Source organism: Astatotilapia calliptera, chromosome 2 (assembly GCF_964374335.1).
Source record: "Astatotilapia calliptera chromosome 2, fAstCal68.1, whole genome shotgun sequence".
Lineage (NCBI taxonomy): Eukaryota > Metazoa > Chordata > Actinopteri > Cichliformes > Cichlidae > Astatotilapia > Astatotilapia calliptera.
In genome coordinates this window covers 17,860,785-17,881,619 of record NC_137423.1, presented here as the reverse complement: position 1 = coordinate 17,881,619, position 20,835 = coordinate 17,860,785, and the positions used below count along the sequence as shown (strand labels likewise).

The window sequence follows — 20,835 nt, the reverse complement described above, 5'->3', positions numbered from 1 at the left end:
TGGGATATATGGGACCACGAAGCGTGCACTGGACCACGCTTGATATTTGGGGAAATCGACGGCGCATTTGGAGTATGCATTTGAAGTACACTTCGAATTGGGACAGCCGTCGTCGCGTGGCGGTGATGTAACTGCACTTAAAATGCGTACTTCAAGCATGCAGACCCTGAATTGGGACACAGCCTTTGTCTTATTCTGACGTCTGGCTTTCTTGCTGCAGCTCGTCCTGTCAAACCTGCAGCTCAAAGCCTTCTCTTCACACCTGAAACTGAGACTTGCTCACTACGACCACTATTAAGCTGTGTGGACGTAGCCTGATTCAGTCGTGTCTTTGGGTCTGCAGACCTCTTCCTGTCAGTTTGTTTCTGATCCTTTGGATGCTAAAGGAAACTGGACTCACTGACATCTTGACTTTGTTTGCAGTTTATGACATTTATGTGTTATGATGGTCTGTCTCTTTTCCACTGTTATTCTCGCCATGTTTGTATCAACACACTACAGTACAGTACTGTTCAGCTGATGCCCACGAGGGTATGGTACCACAGTGTGCTCCAACACTGCTTCATGCAGACAGAGGGGGACGTAATCCAGAACAGTTAGAACACCTGTAGGAATTAGTAGCACCAACTTTCAAGGCTGATCAATCTCCAATACTGCAGAACAGCTTTAACCTCCTAGGACCTGGCGACATCACATTTTGGGTATTTAGACCAAAACACTCAATTTCGCTCTACAAGGGCCAAATATCCACTTAGGAGGATATTATACTTGTAACAAGTGTCACCTGGCAGTTTGTTGCTCTCTACCAGGTGATTGGCTGAAGAGCTGTGAAAAGGTAGTGGGTTTGTGGGGTGAAGTCAGCGCTCTTCTGTGGAAAAAAACAGAGGCAATTAATTCACTCGAGTGCGAGTGGGTATACTGTCGGTAAGAGACTTTTGCCATTTTTGTTTGGATCATTTGCTATTGTATGTGCCTATTTTTAATGTGTTGTTGGACTTTTTTAGTGTGACCATGAATTTTAATAGAAGAATTGATCAAGCCCTAGATCGACGGCGCGCAGGGAAACTGATCAATATTGTAGGTATATTGAGTGTTTGTTTTGAATGGTTTCATAAAACTGATATTTTATTGGGTAATATTTTAATCGATAATCTCGATAGTCTCTGCTGTCCTTTCTTTGTTCTTTTGATTGATTTGTAATTTTGTTTTGGTTAGTTGTCCAGCCGTAAAGGCGGGTATTGATTGAGAGTGAGTTGTGTAAGGGCGGACTAACCTCCCTTTTTGTTTTTTGTTTAATTGTTTGTGCCACTTCCCTTTATCTCCCAGATCGCAGGTCATGCATAGCACTGATTCCCAGCTGCGCTGAGACCCGAATTGTTTGCAGTGCGTGCCACGATTGCAGTGTCGCTAAGCAGGGTGTGACGGGTTGCAGTGTTATTTTCGCACCGTTGGTGTGGTAAGTCTCATGTGCAGCTGGGATATCAGCAGAATGTGTTGTAAGTCCTGTCTAATTGATGTAATAAATAAATGATCAATTTATTTCTTTGCCCCATTTACTCATACCTTGTCCTCGGTTACATACTGCTACTGTTCTATCGAAATTTTAAACGAATATCCTCATATGTGGATCTCATTTTTCTTAGAAACAAAAATCAGGTTAAAAATGGTTTTTACATTCATCAGGTCCCAATATGCCCAAATATCAAAGAGAAATTAAAAATGCGTGCCATGGAAGACTTTGGGTCTTAGGAGGTTAAATTGTTAACTCATGTTGTGTTCCCTGAAAAAGGTCTTTTTATATAATTCTGACATGTACGTGTTTTTCCAGTTTTGGGTAACCTTACCGTTTTTAACCTTTGGCAGTTCACCACTTACCTTTGTACCATTTCAAGCTGTTCCCTGGACTTACACAATTTGAATTGCAACAAATAACTGGAAAAACTGGGTGTTCTAAAACTTAACTGGTAGTGTATATATTAATATTCTTATATGCAGGTAACATGACCCTTCAAATGCCTGTAACGTGAGCGTGCTCAGAGTGAGAGAGGATTCAGTTAACTTGATCATCTGAGTTTTTAAATCGATCACCTGACTCAAAAACATCTCTGATCAATACTGGAGACTCACCAGTTGTACCTTAAAGTCATAACCCGTCAGGATAGTCACATGAAGAACAAAACACAGATCATCACATGATCAGGAACTGATTTATTGACTTTTACAAAAAGCAAGACAAAAAAAACTAAAAAAAACAACAACTAAACTTCGACTTTCACTTTCTTGTGACGTCACAATGTTCTCTGCATCCGGTTGATTACTTTATGATGTCATCATACGAGGAGCAATGCTCATTGACATCAACTCCTGGAACAGAAGCTTACAGGCGTATGGCATCCGCACCAGAGAGATCTGACAACAACAAACAAAGTGAGGTAAACAACACATAAGAACAAAGACAACCAAAGCATCTCTTCAGCTGGTTTTCTGAAACATGCTTGGACCCTGACATAAAACTCTGGCTTTTCTGTTCTTGAAAAACAGTAAGCCTAGGGACTTCTGCTTCAGCCAATGGAGTAACCGGTCACGTTGAGGAGTTGCTCTCCCACCTTACCTTTAGTTATTCCTTCTAATCTCGTTATCTTGGATTGTTTTCTACTCACTCAACATCGAAAGGGTTATAACCCCTAAAATGCTTTAAGGGAGTGGGAGAATATGCCGAAACAACAAGATAGAAGCGCTTCGACCGCTAAAGCTAACTCTCAGCCGGACCAAGCTAATGCTAGCAGCAACGCAGCCGCTAGCAAAGACTCGGAGATACTCAAAGCTATAGTAAAGCCAAAAGCGGAGATTCGAGAGGACAGCAGACAAAATATGGGCAAACTGAGCCATGAAATTAATGCAAGCTGGATAACATTGCCTGGGACATACAGTGCCTATCAGAGCGGGTGGATGAGGCGGAGTCCAGGATGGAGAGCTGGGCTGAAGAGGTGACCATGGCCATGTGCACGAGTCTGGAGGAGCGGAAAAGTCTTCAGCAAAAGATTACTGATCTGGAATCAAGGTCACAGAGAAACAATATTCGTCTATTCGGTTTGTTGGAGGGGGGAGAAAAGAACCCGGTTCCATAATTCATGGACCCACCTGCAAATACCGGAGGATTTTGACATGAAAATTTAACGCGCACATTGCTCGCTGGCAAGTAAACCCCTACCGGGGGCACCTCCGGGACCTGTCATCAACTTTCAGGAATATTCAACAACATGGTCCTGAGAGCATGGAAAAAAAAAAAAAAAAAAAAAAAATCAAAGTAGGTGCCAGCTTCATCTATTTCGACCATGATTATCCATGTGAAATTGTCAAAAAAACGCAAAGAATACAGCCATAAAGAAGCTGCTCAAAGAGAAAAACATTTGGTTTCAGAGGAGGAAGATCAGCCGAATGCAGTGTCGCAACTTCGAGAGCTTCTGGGCTGGCAATCAGCAAAAGGCAACGGCCTAGCCACGGCAATGAGAGCAAAGGATAAGCTACAGGGTTTCCAAAGAGATCCAGTGGTTTAGTTTTAATGAGGAAGCTCCTTTCCGCTCTCTTTTGGCCTCACTTCATTCACCAGCCAGGTGGGAGAGTTGGTTCTCCGTTTACGTTCTTATACGTTGGGACTTTTAGGATGGTGGTGTTTATGTCTATAGACAGTTACTTTCCTTTCCAGGCCCTCTCACTTTGAGAGGCTTCCCCCCGACCCACCAACGGGGTCTTAGTTGGGGAGTAAGAGTCTCCTCTAGAAGTCAGTTCTTCATTGTTTCCCCTATATCTGTTTTGCTATGGTTTCGGGGGCCACTGTTCCAGTTTCACTTATTTTTACTGTCTTGTTCAATGTTGGATAGTTTTAAAATAGCCTCCCTGAATGTTAATGGTTTGGGCAATCCACTTAAAAGGAAAAAAAGGGTTCTGGAGAAATTGAAGAAAGGATGGCTCACACGTGGCTTTTCTAAAAGAGACACATTTGTCAAAAAAAGGAACACGCTAAATTTTAATTTCCCAGATATTCCACTTTTTTATAGCACCTGTAGCAATAGCAGACAAAGAGGAGTAACAACTCTTATTTCTAATCTATTAAACTTTGATTTCCTTGATGAGGTTGGTGACAAGGTGGGCAGATATCTATCAAAGGGAGAGTTAATAATATTGTTATCACACTAGCTAATGTGTATATTCCTCTCGAATGTGATAGAAAATTATTTAAGTTATTTTTTTTGATGCTTTAATTAGAGTGGGCGAAGGGATTTTATTCTGTGGTGGAGACTGGAATACAATTCTTAACGTCTCCCTGGATATGACAAGTTGTAAGAGACAAAAAACATAGTTCAAAGGATCTTAATATCTTGATGAAAGAAACTGGTCTGTTCGATGTTTGAAGAGCCCTCCATCCTAAAAACAGGGATTACACCCACTGCTCATTCTCGCACCAAATTCATTCCAGACTTGATTTCTTCCTAATGAACGTTGTTGACTGACATAGAGGAAAGGAGTGGTCGATCGGTACTTCAGATTTATCAGATCATAATATGATTTATTTATCTGTTCAATTATCAAGTTTTGCCAAATCTACAATATGGAACTTAGGTATCCTCAATAAAGAGTCTGCTATAAAGGAGTTAAAGGGGGAAATAACCAGTTGCACAGGAGATAATAACGATGGTCAGGTTAAGGCGATTGTGGTGTGGGACACGGTTAAGGCAGTGAGAGGGGTAGACTGATTTCAAGGGTGGCTCATCTAAAAAAAAAAAAAAAAAAAAAAAAAAAAAGGTAAAAGGGCAGCATATGATGATCTCGAAAAAGATCTGAGAAACGTAGAAATCAAACTACAACAAAACGGCAAAGATCAAAGCTTGGTCAACCAAATTAGAGTAACTAAAAACAAGATAAAAGTGTTAGTGCAAGACAAATTGGAAAAGAGATTAAGATTCTGCAAGCAATCCCTTTACGAATCATCCCCGAAAGCAACAAATTCTAGCTAGGTGGCTCCGGAAGCAAGAACAAAAGCATGCTGTCCTTCGGATCAGGGACCCCTCTAACGCTAACTTGATTTATGATCTGGTAGAAATTCACACAATTTTTAATGACTACTACCAATCGTTATATTCGTGTCTAGCTCCAATAGCAGAAATATTTATCCTCTTTAGCTCTTCCTTCTCTTGGATTATTACAGAATGAAGCTTTATGCACACATAACTAGAGAACAATTAGATACTGCAATCAGTAACTTTAAAGCAAATAAGTGCCCTGGTAGTGATGGATTTCCAAATGAGTGGTACAAAATATTTAAAGAGGAACTTGCCCCTACTTTACTCGAATCCTTTAACTTGACCCTCGACAATGCTAAAATATCTCCATCCTGGCGTGAGGCAGTAATATCTGTCCTACCTAAAGAGGGTAAAGATAAAGAATACTGTGAATCTTACCGCCCCATTTCTATTTTGAATGTAGACTATAAATTATTTACGTCAATAATTTCTAGACTAGAAGTCCATTTGCTGGATTTAATACACGAAGATCAGATAGGCTTCATAAAAGGGCGTCAAACACATGACAGTATCAGAAGAACGCTTCATATTATAGAAGAAGCAAAGAATCAGAAACTGAATATGGCACTAGTAAGCCTAGACGCAGAAAAAGCTTTTGACCTGGTCAGCTGGCCCTTTCTTTATAAGGTACTAGAGTGTCTAGGATTCAACAAGATCATTAAATGTATACAATCATTATACAGTAGCCCAGTGGCCAGGTTAAAGATCAATGGACATCTATCCTCTAGTTTTCAATTGAATAGAGACACCCGGCAAGGATGCTCAGCCCCTCGCTCTTCGCTTTGTTTATTGAGCCTGAATCCTGATATGTCACCCCCTGAGCTCATGTCAACTCTGAAAGAGTTTGGGGCCCTGTCTGGTTATAAATTAAATATTACTAAAACACAAGTCCTGAACTTTGATAATCTGCTGAACTCAATTCAGGAGGACACAACTCGCTGGTCTTCACTGACTCCGGACTTTAGTACAAGAATAGAGATTGTGAAGATGAATCTGTTGTCCAGATTCTTATATCTCTTTATGGCTCTTCCCATTAAAATCCCAGATGTTCAATTCAAATCCTGAGACAAGTTAATATCACACTTTATATGCGCAGGAGCTGGACCAAGGATACAATTTAAAACCCTTCAAATTGATAGAGATCATGGCGGACTGGCCCTCCCCAACTTATTACTTGGCAGCAACATTGTTTGTTGATGTTCCCCGGCAGTGGGGACCCAATGGAAACAAATTGAGTTTAGCATGTCTCCTCCCCAAACACGGTTGGTAGAAAAATCAAGGATAAGTAACTTAGATAACCATATAGTGGAAAACACTCTTTTAATTTGGCATGAAGTTATTAACAAATACAATCTGGGGAGCAATATTAACATTTTGTCATGGCCTTCCTACTTACAGAAGTTCCCACCTGGAAGGTTAGATCCAACATTCTTGGGTTGTATTGGAAAACGTTTAACTGCTCTGTGTCTGTTTGTAGAAGCAGGCACCTTTAAATCATTTAAAAAAAATTGAAAACAGAATTCAATCTGGAAAATACGGATCTGTTGCGATATCTGCAGGTTCGTCATTTTTTTCCAATACAGAAATAAAGGGCCCCTCCTCCCCAGAAATTGATCTTGTCAAAGTCTTTACAAATGCCTACAAATGTCTGCCCACCAAAACAGTGTCTAAACACTAGAAAGGGCTACAAAAACAATATGGCAACAACACACTATATGTGAAGTCAAAATGGGAAGCAGAGTTGAAAATTGGATTGTCAGAGGGTGATTGGCTCTAAATGTGTACCACACAACAAACATCAACTAGCTCCTAAAGGTGGAGGGAATTCAGGTGGAAAACTTTTAGATTCTTTATTTCTCCACATATTACTAACAACTTTCAAGGGCACCGGCAACAATGTTGGAGACAGTGTGGCCACCCGAACGCCAATCACTCTCATATTTTTTGGACATGTACACAATTGACTTCCTTTTGGGACAGTATATCCAAGTTAACAGATAACATCATGTCCTATGCCATCCCTAAGGATCCCAGAATCTTATTACTGGGCTTGCTACCCAGAGATTTGATTCTAAAAAATGACAGATATATTTTTAAAATCCAGTTGATCGCATCTAAAAAGGCCATAACAAGGAATTGGCTTAAGACAGATCCTCCCTGAGTTAGTGCTAGAGATTATAGAGGAAATGCATCTTATGGAGAGACTGACTTTCCTTCTACGACTAAAAGGTCATCTCTTTCAACAACGTTGGACTAAATGGCATAAATATAAGCAAAGGCTTGAAAATTCTGTCACTTAATTTTGCTTATCTCTCTTTTTGTGTGATGATTGGAACATTTTGTTCCTCTTTTAATTTTGCTGTTTTTTTGTTTATTTGTTTTTTGTCATACTCCTGTCAGAATGAAAATTCTAAATAAAAAGTTAAAAAAACAAAACAGTAAGCGCTTACTGTTTTGTAAGCCTACTACTGTGTTATATATAAAATGTATTCAGTGCTCAGACTGAATACATTTGCAGATGTTTCTATTGGTGGATTTATCGTGAGCTCAGGATTGAAATCTCTGTCACAGTGTGTGGGGAGATCGTGGTTCAAGAGTTGGCAGTTCGTCTTGTAATTGGAAGGTTTCCGGTTCGAGCCCCAGCTCCGACAGTAGGACTGGGCAATATATGGAATTTTTAAATATATCGATATATTTTTATATGAGATATGAGATGTGACAATATTGTTTATATCGATATAGTCTATGTTACGTTTGAACTATACTTGTGGAGCCGCAAGTTTGCCTCTCTTTCGTCCACTTTTGTCTCTACGCAACGTTAATCGGCCTCGCCTCTCCTTCACTGAACACAACTCCCCCTCCCCCATCGCTTCACCTGCAGGCAATGACAAGATGGACACGGCAGCTATCAAAGAAGAGCTGGTCGGTAAACGACATAACTGCATTAACAGGGCAAATCTCTTAACGGGTTACCGCGGATCGCCCCATGCATGGGGCTGGACGGTGTCAACGCATTAATGAGCTGACCAGGCTAAAATCCTTTCATTTTCTCAAAAATCGACAGTGCGCCTTATGTATGAATTCTGGTTGTGCTTACTGACCGCAAACCGATTGTATGTGGCACACGGCGCTCAGAAACCTTTCAAAAATGTTTTGGTACGACTTTGGTAAGCTACGAAACTGCTTGATGGATTGTTGGAGCATTACAGAGGAGCCTCGCAGAGTTATACGTACTCTGCTTCAACGTAATATTACCGTAATGTGTGTGTATAAGGACCAGTGTTGGTCAAGTTACTTGAAAAAAGTAATCAGTAACTAATTACTGATTACTTCCCCGAAAGTAATCCCGTTACTTTACTGATTACTTATTTTCAAAAGTAATTAATTACTTAGTTACTTTTTAAAAACACGATTGATAGAAGTGATAGATCTTTCAGCCCAATTCTACTTTTCTGCATAACCCATCATACAAAATGTAACCAAATGGAAGTCTCTTTTTAAAACTTTTAAAAAACGTTTTATCAGTTTTAATCTTTTAACTTTATGCACCAAGCAAAAATTTTATTATATGCACCATTCTCTGACTGGAAGAAATTTGTTGAACATTTAAACCCATTTTCTGCACATTCCAGCACATAAAATAAAATATTTGTGTTTACACTCAGTCTTTCAAATAGATGCAAGTAAAACACAGCTGAAAATAAATAAAATCAAAGACTCAGCGGTCCTGTTGCTCTATTTTCTCCTGTATAGCAGGAGTGGGTTAGGCGGAGGTTTACCCTGGTGCAGGTCTGCCGCATCGGTCAGTGGAAGAATCCGCGAGTTTCTCTGAATTTCCCATTACGTCGTAGCGCACTCGGTGCTTGCTCGGAAGTTTAGGGGTTTTTTTTCGCTGTAAAAAGAAGTTTTCTTCCCACACAGTGAACAGCAGACGCTAATGTTTTTGTCACTTTTTATGGAATCAAACTCAAAGTAAGGTCAGTACTTCCACGCTTTAAACGCTACATGCTCATACTCTCTCCGCACTCAATATATTATCCATTGTTGATCTGCACACAGCTGTTGTCACGAACGTCACACTCGCAAAAAAGAAATCATGGTTTTAGTAACGCAGTGTGCTTACGGGAAACAGTAATCTAATTACCATTTTTGCAACAGTAATCCCTTACTTTACTTGTTACTTGAAAAAAGTAATTGTAATCCAGTAAATGCTCATAATTTATTTCTGAGTAATTTTTTCTTGTACATCTACGCTGTATGTTAATAAAAGTGCCTGTGTGAAAGCTGGGACACAGCTTTGACTAAGAACTCTTTTTGTCCTCACTTTATGGCTTTAAAAAAAAAAATATTGACACATATCTTATATTGCCATCCAGCTAAAGAATATCGAGATAGGAATTTTGGGTCATATCGCCCAGGCCTATCCGACAGTCTCGGTCATTGTGTCTTTGGGCAAGACACTTCACCCGTTGCCTACTGGTGGTGGTCAGAGGGCCCGGTGGCGCCAGTGTCCGACAGCCTCGCTTCTGTCAGTGCGCCCCAGGGTGGCTGTGGCTACAATGTAGCTTGCCATCACCAGTGTTTGTGTGAATGACTGGATGTAGTGTAAAGCGCTTTGGGGTTCATAGGGACTAAGGCTACGTTCACACTGCAGGCGAAAGCGCATCAAATCAGATTTTTTTATTTATTTATTTATTTTTAACCCTATGCGACCCATATCCGATCATGGTATGACAGTGTGAACGGCACAAATCCGATATTTTCAAATTTGACCTGGGTCACTTTCGTATGTGGTACTGAATCCAATACATATCCAATGTTTTAGAAAGCGACTGCTGTTTGAACGGTCATGTCGCATTAAATCAGTCTTTTACGTCACTGACACAAGACAGACGCCAATTATCAGTGCCCGAGAAGACATCGCGAACGCTTCCTGGCCATCCCGTGTAGATGTCAGTGAAACTGTTGGGAAGACAACGTTGGAGAAACGTGAACATTTTATTTGTACTGTATAATCTGCAGATTCTGACAAATCTGCAACTATCCTTTGAAGCACCGCTCCTCTAAAACAGCTATAAGGATCATTATTAGGTTATCTTAGAGCTGGGCGATAGAACGATAACGATATGTATCGCGATATAACTTTTACTCGATAGAGAAATTAAGCTATCGCGATAGACCTCGCCGCTCTTGTCCTCTTTAAAAAAAAAAGAAAAAAAAAAAAAAGTATAGGCAGAGCGCCGTGGACAGGTCAAGTCTGAGACAGGTTGCTCAACACAGCTGTGCCAGAAACCTTGATGGACTTAATATTGATCATGCTTACCTGGGTTTTGTTGCGGCAACCACGACATTCGTACGTGTGTGTCCGTGTGTTGGCGATGGCCATCAGTCCGCACAGGTTACAAACGTGCACCTGGTAGGGATCAGATGCCTCGAACAGACGCTCCCTCAGGAACTGAGCTGCTCCGTGAGCAATCTGACAGTCACGCTCCATCTCGCCAAACCGCAAACCACCATCACTGAGGATGGACGGACGAGATCAGACATTAATCTCTTTTTACTGAGCACAGGCAGGCTGATGCCGGGCGCAGACATGCGCAGCCACGGACAGGTGCGTTACTCACCGTGAGCGCCCCTCCATGGGTTGTCGGTTGAGAATCTGGACCGGGCCGCGGGCTCTCGAGTGGATCTTATCGTCCACCATGTGCTTCAGGCGCTGGTAATAAGTTGGGCCGATGAAGATCTGAGACGTCAGCTTCCTCCCAGTGAAGCCGTTATACAGAACCTGATCACAAACCAGTACTCAATATAAATATTCAAAAGCATCAGACTCCGCCAATAGGAAGTGTGACCTTGCGCTGACCTCATTCCCTCTGAGATGGTATCCATATTCAGACAGCAAGTTTGACACCTTCTGCACGTTGACGGCATCGTTAAATGGCGTGGCGTCACCGATCTCACCTTTGTTGGCAGACACCTGAAACAAGACACCCGTCAGCCTGCAAGTCAAAAGCTCGGGTACATGTTTATCTTTGTTTGCACAACATAAGCAACAACGATGAGGCTCCATCACACCTACAGTCGTGGCCTAAAGTTTTGAGAATGACACAAATACTGGTTTTCACAAAGTTTGCTGCTTCAGTTTTTATGATAGCAATTTCATTTGTACTCTAGAATGTTATGGAGAGTGATCAGATGAATTGCTAAATCCTTCTTTGCCATGAAAATGAACTTAATCTCAAAAATTCAATTTCCACTGCATTTCATCATTCAGCATTTCATGCCATAAAGGGACCTGCTGAGATAATTTCAATAATGTTCTCATCAACTCAGGTGAGAATGTTGACAAGCACAAGGCTGGAGATCATTATGTGCTGACTGAGTTAGAATAGAAGACTGGATGCATTAAAAGGAGGGTGATGCTTGAAATTGTTGTTCTTCCTATTAAACATGGTTACCTGCAAGGAAACACATCATTGTGTAGCATAAAAATGGCTTCACAGGCAAGGATGTTGTTGCTACTAAGACTGCACCTAAATCAACCATTTATCTGATCATCAAGAACTTCAAGGAAAGAGGTTCAATTATTGTGAAGACGGCTTCAGGGCGCTCAAGAAAGTCCAGCAAGCACCAGGACCGCCTCCTAAAGATGATTCAGCTGCAGTATCAGAGTGCCACCAGTGCAGAGCTTGCTCAGGAATGGTAGCAGGTAGGTGTGAGCGCATCTGTACGCACAGTGAGGCGAAGACTTTTGGCAGATGGCCTGGTGTCAAGAAGGGAAGCAAAGAAGCCACTTCTCTCCAAAAAAAACATGAGGGACGAACTGATATTCTGCAAAAAGTACAGCGAGTGGACTGCTGAGGAGTGGGATAAAGTCATTTTCTCTGATGAAGCCCCTCTCCGATTGTTTGGGGCATCTGGAAAAAGGCTTGTCCGGAGAAGAAAAGGTGAGCGCTACCATCAGTCCTGTCTCATGCCAACAGTAAAGCATCCTGAGACCATTTATGTGTGGGGCTGCTTCTCATCCAAGGGAGTAGGCTCACTCACAATTTTGCCAAAAACAGCCATGAATAAAGAATGGAACCAAAACATCCTCTGAAAGCAACTTCTTCCAACCATCCAAGAACAGTCTGATGAAGAACAATGCATTTTCCAGCACGATGGATCACCATGCCATAAGGCCAAAGTGATACCTAAGTAGCTCGGGGAACAAATCATTTTGGGTCCATGGCCAGGGAACTCCCCAGACCTCAGTCCAATTGAGAACTTGCGGTCAATCCTCAAGAGGCAGGTGGACAAACAAAACCCCACTAATTCTGACAAACTCCAAGCATTGATTATGACAGAATGGGTTGACATCAGTTAGGATTTGGCCCAGAAGTTGATTGGCAACATGCAGAGGTCTTGAAAAAGAAGGGCCAACACTGCAAATATTCACTCTTTGCATAAACGTGATGTAATTCTCAATAAAAGCATTTGATACTTATGAAGTGCTTGTAATTATACTTCAATACATCATAGAAACAACTGACACAAAGATCCAAAAACACTGAAGCGGCAAACTTTGTGAAAACTAATATTCGTGTCATTCTCAAAACTTTTGGCCACGACTGTATGTGTGCACTTCACTTCATTTTCTGCCCAACATCAAGAGATTTTACTTAAACACAGAGCTGCTAACATAATTAGCAAACACTTTATTCACGCTTTCATCGCATCGTTTCATACGTTCTTTTCAATCGTTCTTGCAGAGATTTCTAATTATGAGGCCCACGAATGCACAGGTGTTTATTTTAACTGCACACCATCTTCAGTCCTCCACATCCAAATGAGCAGCGTTAGCTTCAAAACTCCACACCTGGTGCTCAGATGAGTCTTTACGGTGAAGTAAAAGTGTACTTGGGTACCTGAGCCTCTGATAGTGCAGAAGGCTTCATCAGCTAGCAGCTGATCCCCACAGTGTCAAAATGAAAGGTGTGAAATAACCCAAACTCTTCGCCTCTGTCAGTGCACCCCAGGGTGGCTGTGGCTACAATGTAGCTTGCCATCACCAGTGTGTGAATGTGTGTATGAATGGGTGGATGACTGGATGTGTAAAGCGCTTTGGGGTCCTTAGGGACTAGTAAAGCGCTATACAAATACAGGCCATTTTTTTTCTCTTCATTTACCTGTCATCAGGTAAGAGAAGCAAGAGATCTGAAATTGGGCTTTAAAGCTAGCACAGGGTTGCAGAGTAGCCTGAGCTAACAGCTTTCAGAAATCTTTTCAGGAAGACACACGCTAGCACAACTGTCAAAATAAAAGCCTTATTATGACAAAAACCTTGTACTTTGTCACAGAGTTAGACTTCTTTACCTTAAAGATCAGTTGTTATAAATTAATTAAAGATCTGCTACAATTTGACTGTTGTTGTGACTGGCACTATGTGAATAAACTGATGTGTAATTATCGTTACCTTCCCCTGCAGACACTCAATCAAATGGCCGACTGTCATTCTGGACGGAATGGCGTGAGGGTTGATGATGATGTCAGGAGTGATCCCCTCACAGGTGAATGGCATGTCCTTCAAAATAAAGCAAATCAATGAGAGCCTTCAAAAATAAAATCTCAGTTTTGATTGTTTTTGTACTTTGAGCATCTTTGCTGTTTCCTTTCCTGTTGTGTTAAAAAATATAACTTGAATGAATCCTTCGTGTGTATGGGGAGCGGTGCCCTGATGATAGGTACGTGACCTGCTGGGATTACCTCCTGTCTGTACTGGATCCCACAGGTTCCCTTCTGTCCGTGTCGGCTGGCAAATTTGTCGCCGATCTGAGGAATTCGGACAGAGCGTACCTGCCGGAAACACGAAGCTGTTAAACTGTGGCCGTGTCATCTGACCTCTCAGGTGTCTCAGGTGTGCGCTCACCCTGATTTTGCAGAACTTGTAGCCCTCCTGATTCAGGGTCACCATGACCTGGTCCACGATGCCCGTCTCACTGGTCCTCAGAAACGTGCTGCAGTCTCTCTTCGTGTAGCGGCGGTTCGTGCTATCCAGCTCGTCGTCATTCTCTGGCAGTGTCACCGTCTTCCCAATGATCACGTCCTCGCCAGAAACACGGACGCCAGGTGCAATGAGTCCATCGTCATCCAGTTTGTCATAGATGGCATGTCGCATCCCTGGGCGTGATAAGAATATGATTAGCCCCGCCTCCTAAAACCTGACCGGTTGTCAGACCCGAGGTATTTTTCTGTAAATGGCACACTGGGTGTGGCTCTCTCTGCAGTAGAGTATCACTTCCTGTTCCAGTACACAGCTTGTATAGGTTATCTATGTAACCAATTTAATTAAAGCTTATAGAAAACTTCTTATTTCATACTGCATCTTCACATGATTTATCCAAAGCGCACTCTGTTGATTACATTCACAATGATACTTGTAGTGTAGTGTTTGCAGCTCTGTACCAAGGTAGCGAAGGCTCTGTTAGTTCTCCTCCAGCAGACAGTACCAAGCAGCTGGGAAAACATGATGGCTGGGTGACCGTGAGGAGGAAGCGTAGTGTTAAACAGAAGCCCTGGGTACACCACCAACCTATTTATGTGTCTAAATGTTTTTCCCCACACTGTGACACACACCCTGGGGAATAAACACTAGAGTAAGTGTTGATTTTGTTTTGAGACATGTCAAACTAGAAACCTGCAATCATAATCGATTGTCTTCCAGGGCCCATCACAGTAGATTTCTTTCTGAAAGCGCTGTACTAACACAGAGCAGAGCAGCTATCTGAACGCTACTCCAACAGAGGTCGATCATCTTGTTAATAATTTCACCTCCTCACTAATAGTGCTGCAATAAACTATTATTTTGATAGTCGAATAGTCACCAATGGTTTTTTTTGGGATTAGTCGACTAATCAGATCATGCATCCATTGGACGTGAAACGTACAGCTTATTGCACCAGCAGCATCTGCTCTTATATAACTATCATTAGCTTACAGCTTTAAATGTTTAAGGTATGCGCTAGCTAAAAATAAAGACAAGATGATAATTTATTAAACTTTTAAGGAAATTTGCAGATTGTTTCGGTGGAGATTAATAAACTCAGCCGTCTGCTCCTTGCTATCTAAAATATAACAGGACACCGGGGTAAACTCTCGACCATCTCACACTTCTGTTTAATCAGCTGTGTAAAAACTATAACGTTAATCTCAGCCAAACCGATTTACTAAGGAACAATAACAGTTTTAAGTTATCTGAGTGACTTATATATCATGTTTAACCTGAGTAGAGAAAGACAGCGGGGGTTTGAAAATGATGTGCCCGGAGTTCGCTGTTCTTGCCGGCTCTAGTGAGCCTTGAACCCCGGCTAGCTATCCCACAGATGTAATATTATCTACAGCTACTTTTAGTACTGTTGATGTTAAGTTAGACTCTTTTTCTCCAATTGATCTTTCTGAGTTAACTTCCATAATTACTTCCTCCAAACCATCAACGTGTCTTTTAGACCCCATTCCTACAAAACTGCTCAAAGAAGTCCTGCCATTAATTAATGTCCCTGACCATCTCTGATTGATTTAGACCACAATATGGGCATAATGTGTGTCTGTTGTTGACGCTGAACACGCTGAATAAAGTAAAATAAAAAAAAGTCTCTGCAACTCTGAAAGTGTCCAAGAGACTTTTTTTTTTTTTGAACAGTTGGTCGCACCGGTGCGACCTAAGACCAAATGGGTCGCACTCTAGAGCCCTGTAGGGGGTCATATGATTGTTTTTTTCTGTATGTATTATTGTAGGGTCTACCTTATAATATAAAGCACCTTGAGGCAACTGTTGTTGTGATTTGGTGCTGTATAAATAAAACTGAATTGAACCAAGATGAATTAATGAGTTCTCACCTTGACAGGTTTCACGCGTCGGCTTCTCAAAGATCTCCTCCTGATCAAAGCCTTTCTTAGACTCCTGCTCTTTGTATGACCGATAGAACACAGACCTGCCAGGTGAAATCACACTTTTAACACTCCTGTCACACATGTGGTCACAGGTGCATCAGCCAACAACTTACCTGAAGAAGCCTCGATCCACGGCTGACCTGTTCATGATCACAGAGTCTTCCTGGTTGTAGCCAGTGTATGAGGCGATCGCCACAATCGAGTTAATACCTGAAAGGTGTGAGAACTTTTATACGTGAGCATCTCAGTGGACAGTTGAGCATCTCAGTGGGCAGTTGAGCATACCTGCGGGGAGCTCCCTGAAGCGCAGGTACTCCATGGAGCGGGTGGTGACGAGTGGTTTCTGAGGGTAGTACAGCACGTGAGCGAGCGTGTCCATTCGAACATGGAAGTTGGTGATGTAAACACCCATGGCCTGCTTCCCCATGGCGGACTGATATGTGTTCCTGGGAGACTGAAAACATGCGTGTTCAGGCCCAAGCTTCCTGTTTGCTTGCTTATCTATTTATCTGTTTGCTTGTTTATTAGTTTGTTTTGTCTGAGTACCTGGTTGTGATCAGGGAATGGGATGATGGACGCACACACTCCAAGGATCATAGATGGATGGATCTCACAGTGGGTGTAGGTGGAACAATAGGCCACGCCTTTCTCCTGGAGGTCATCTGGGGTCATAGCGAGCATGACGGTCTCCTCTTCTAGGGTGTCTATGTACTCCACCACACCGCTGGCCACTAAGTCCTGCCAGCTAAGTGCCAAAGAACATTTATGTCAACACCACCTGAAGCATCTGCAGCAATTGCCAACCTTCAGCACCATCTCAACTGTCTGTATTCTGCCTCACCTGTAGTTGTTATACTCGCGCTCCTTCAGCTGGTCGATGTGGCGTCTCTTCAGCAGCAGTTTCTGTTTCTCGACAATCAGCAGCGGTCGGCAGATTCGTCCAGCGTCCGTGTAAATTCTGATCTCACGCTCTCTAATGTCTCTGATCATCGACACCTGAAACGGTCAGGCGAGTTCTCAGTGATTGATCAACAGCCTGGTGGGCCTAACAAGGATTTCAATTAAATACCATCAAATATTTGATCAGGTAAACCGTTTGAATGACCAAGCGCTGCCCCGCCAATCAATAACTCAAATTCTGAAGGTTTGTGTTAACATCCTGTCTGCCACAGACAATTATTTTGATAGTCGACTAATCAGATCATGCATCCATTGGACGTGAAACGTACAGCTTATTGCACCAGCAGCATCTGCTCTTATACAACTATCATTAGCTTACAGCTTATAGTGTTTCAGGTATGTGCTAACTAAAAATAAAGACAAGAAGATAATTTATTAAACTTTCAATGAAGTTTGCAGATTGTTTTGGTGGAGTTTAATAAACTCAGCCGTCTGCTCCTTGCTATCTAAAATATAACAGGACACTGGAGTAAACTCTCGACCATTTCACACTTCTGTATAATCAGTTTTCTGTCTGACGTTTATTCAGCTGTGTAAAAACTATAACTTTAATCGCAGCCAAACTGATTTACTCAGGAACAAATAAAACTGAAAAAAACAAACAATAACATGTTTAAGTTATCTAAGTGACTCATATATCATGTTTAACCTGAGTAAATGCAGCCTCTTAAGGATGCGGTCCCCGAATTTGGACACAGCTTCTTCTTCAGGGTTTAACGGCAGCTGGCATCCTTGTACATGCAGTGCTGCCATCTTCTGTTTCAGTCCATTATTACACGCTTAAATCCTACTACTTATTCCTGCGTCTTTCGGGATCTTACAAAGCTTCAAACGACGCGGCGACTATTAAATTAGTCGTCAACGATTTTGATAGTCAACTAATCGTGGCAGCCCTACTGTCTACTTTTGATGTGTGATGGAAATCAGTGAAGTGTACTGTTCGGTATACACAACACACCGCTAAATCAATTGCATCCAGGCTGCATGAACAGGAAACAGTTATTGATTACTACAAGTCTCGGAGAGAATGACCAATGAGAGCAGAGAGCAGGGGGAGACAACCAGCTTACCTGTTCTATCAGGTAAAGCAGAGGCGGCAGCCGTAATCAAAGTGTTTGTGACGTCTCACAAGCAGAAAACAGATTTATGCCTTCTGTCACCATCCACCGTGTGAACATTCCAGTATTGATTACTGGTCGCGTGTGGATGTGTGCAACGGTGGTTACCTCAGAGACGATGATATCCATCTGTCTGCGGAGTTTCCTCAGTGTATTCATCAGCTGTTCTGGATCTTTGTGGATTCCCACCCAGCAGCCATTCACAAAGATTTTAGTGGCACTAAAATGTTAAAGCAGGACACACATTACACACCTGCAGGGTAATTAATAACCTCGTCTGACTATGAAATGGTCACGGACTCTGCAATGGCCGCAGGTGAGATCTCCTCCAGGTTCTCCATGCTCCACTCCTCCAGAAACTCCAGGATGGGCGATGGCTGCGAGCCCACAGAGATGTAGGCCATTAGGGCCAAGTTCTTCACCAGCCCCACAGCGTGACCCTGCAAACCATCAACTCCACAATCAATACGCCGGATCGCTGTGTTAAAGGTGAACCAATCTTACAACTTGCCAGGTGAGCGTTACCTCGGGCGTCTCGGCCGGACACACCATCCCCCATAGCGTGTTGTGCAGCTGTCGAGGTTTCGCCAGTTTTCCATCTCGACCGATAGGAGAGTTGACCCGGCGCAGGTGAGACAGTGTGGATGCGAAGGTGAGACGGTTCAACACCTGTGAACACAAAAATGATGAGCATCAGTGGAGGTAGAGCGGCAGGTGTCAGGCTTTCATTTGTATTTCAGAGTGAGCATCAGTTTACAGGTAGGCTTACCTGTGACACGCCGGCTCGGGCCTGGTGAGCCTTCTTCACGTCACCCCAGTTACCTGTGGCAAGAGAGTACTTGAGCCCGTCAGAGATGATACGCGTCTTAATGGCGAGCTCTAGGTTGAAATCCTTCCCGCGGTCGATGAACTTCTGAGCATAGATCCTGATTTCCTTCAGCAGGTTTTTAAACATGCTGATGAGGAGGAGAAGAAGAATGATGTCATTCCTTCATCCAATCAGATTGCGAGTTCCAAACAGAAAGCTGATTAACAATAACAGCGTCACACTGGAAAGCCTTCTTTGAGTAACAGAACCTGCGTGTACACAAAATCTGCATGGTCGACAACAGAGAGTCCTCACCCTCGGAACAGGAAGGCCAGTAATGGCCCGGCGAGGTCCAGCCTCTTGTTGCCATAGTGATCTCTGTCATCCAGTTCCCGCCTGCCGAGAGCGGCGAGCAGCAACCTGTGCACCATGTACCTGAAAACACAAACACAGAAGGATTCCTGTCAAGTGCGTGACTCAGGTCAGCCTCAGGTGCGACAGCCAGCCTCAGGTGTGACTCACCCTAAGAAGTAGGCCTTCTTGGTCTCGCAGAAATCGCTTACGCCGACATGTGGCAGCATCTCCTTTTGCAGGACTTCCTTTGCGTATTTAATCCGTCGCTCCTTCGTCACACCGGGTTTTGCGCCTCGTGAGCCAATGAAGTTCAACGCCACGTTCTGCTCCTGGATCACAAAAGCTTCGTCCAGAGAGGGCTTCACCTGAAGTAGGCGGGGTTAAAAGTTACTACCTGCAGACTGAGACAATCAAAAAAAATCATTAATGCGTCGCAGACTGACCATCTCCATCATCTCAGGGTCATCAAAGTCATAAATGATATGTTCCAGGATGTCTCTGTCCGATACGAAGCCCAGTGCCCGGAACACGATGATGATGGGAACTTCCTGTCGGATGTAGGGAAGCGTGGAGACGATCCTCTGACCTATGGCGCTCTTCTTCACTCCCTGAGAGATTAACAGCAATCAACAATCAGTGGTCTGGGTCAATTGGCAGACAACGTTCTGTTTCCAACAACAGAAATAAGAGCATCGCTCATCTCTCTAACTCAATGTTATGAGCTCTTCTCAGTTAATCGCAGCCCGGCTTGGGTGCTCACTTCACTTCCTGCTTCCAGGTAACTCACCTGCCCTCCTCGAGCCATCATGCTGACCCAGATCGTGCTGGTTGGGCGGGATGAATTCTCCAGGCAGGATCGGCACTCTGCGGTGTACGCATACTTCGAGTCCTTCTTGGCAAACACGTACACCGTGTTGGTGGCCATCTTTTCCTGAGCGATCAGCACCTGGAAACAGTGACACATCTGTTTACACGGCTGCCTGATGCCACTGATGCGGTATCAGTGTATGACGCTCCATGTAAAACAATGCAAAGACATGAATGTGCGCCTGTTAGCTTGTAAGCAGGACACGGCGTGCGGGCGTAGCAGAATCATCGTTCTCTCGAGTAAGCAGCTCGCCACGCAATGATGTCAAAGCACACCTTTTCTGACCCATTGATGATGAAGTAACCTCCAGGGTCCAATGGGCACTCGTTGAGTTCGCACAGGTCTCGGTCAGTCAGGCCACTTAGCAGGCAGTACGTGGAGCGAAGCATGATGGGAATTTTCCCAATGAAGGTCTTCTGGTGCTGCGTCTGCAGCTGATCCTCTCCCTCCTTGATGATTGTCTTTGTGATGTCCACATACAGTGGCGCAGAGTACCTGAGGGGCAGGTGAAATGGGACAGGATATGAGAAGGGGTGAACAGGAAATGACAGCAAAGACAGGCGAGAGGTAAAACTCACGTCAGGTTCCTCAGCCGTGCCTCGTTGGGCATCATGGGAGATGGTGCTCCATCTCTCTCCCAGTGGGTGGGCTTAGACAGGTAGATCTGCTCAAACTTCAGGAGATACCGAGGCTACACCAAAAACACAGTGATGTCGG

The 20,835-nt window shown here is 43.2% G+C and overlaps 1 protein-coding gene across 3 annotated transcripts in view; it reads right to left on the bottom strand.

Moving 5' to 3' along the window:
• Window positions 1-2,188: 2,188 nt before the first annotated feature.
• polr2b (RNA polymerase II subunit B) overlaps window positions 2,189-20,835 on the bottom strand; it is a 29,252-nt gene continuing 10,605 nt past the window's right edge. Inside the window, exons 4-26 of one of the 3 annotated variants that reach the window (XM_026185633.2) lie at window positions 20,697-20,809; window positions 20,394-20,613; window positions 20,038-20,196; window positions 19,694-19,858; window positions 19,419-19,615; window positions 19,212-19,331; window positions 18,858-19,044; window positions 18,614-18,757; window positions 18,389-18,528; window positions 18,197-18,308; window positions 16,852-17,006; window positions 16,557-16,755; window positions 16,296-16,464; window positions 16,124-16,220; window positions 15,957-16,051; window positions 13,990-14,240; window positions 13,827-13,916; window positions 13,537-13,644; window positions 10,945-11,058; window positions 10,706-10,866; window positions 10,405-10,600; window positions 2,929-3,050; window positions 2,189-2,409 (exon numbers count right to left, since the gene is read on the bottom strand). In XM_026185633.2, coding sequence (XP_026041418.1) covers window positions 2,937-3,050; window positions 10,405-10,600; window positions 10,706-10,866; window positions 10,945-11,058; window positions 13,537-13,644; window positions 13,827-13,916; window positions 13,990-14,240; window positions 15,957-16,051; window positions 16,124-16,220; window positions 16,296-16,464; window positions 16,557-16,755; window positions 16,852-17,006; window positions 18,197-18,308; window positions 18,389-18,528; window positions 18,614-18,757; window positions 18,858-19,044; window positions 19,212-19,331; window positions 19,419-19,615; window positions 19,694-19,858; window positions 20,038-20,196; window positions 20,394-20,613; window positions 20,697-20,809 — 3,306 coding nt within the window. In that variant the 3' untranslated portion in view covers window positions 2,189-2,409; window positions 2,929-2,936. Of the gene's footprint in view, window positions 2,410-2,928; window positions 3,051-3,909; window positions 6,569-10,404; window positions 10,601-10,705; window positions 10,867-10,944; window positions 11,059-13,536; window positions 13,645-13,826; window positions 13,917-13,989; window positions 14,241-15,956; window positions 16,052-16,123; window positions 16,221-16,295; window positions 16,465-16,556; window positions 16,756-16,851; window positions 17,007-18,196; window positions 18,309-18,388; window positions 18,529-18,613; window positions 18,758-18,857; window positions 19,045-19,211; window positions 19,332-19,418; window positions 19,616-19,693; window positions 19,859-20,037; window positions 20,197-20,393; window positions 20,614-20,696; window positions 20,810-20,835 lie in introns of those variants that run through there. The other 2 variants (XM_026185649.1, XM_026185643.2) reach the window with 2 other exon arrangements.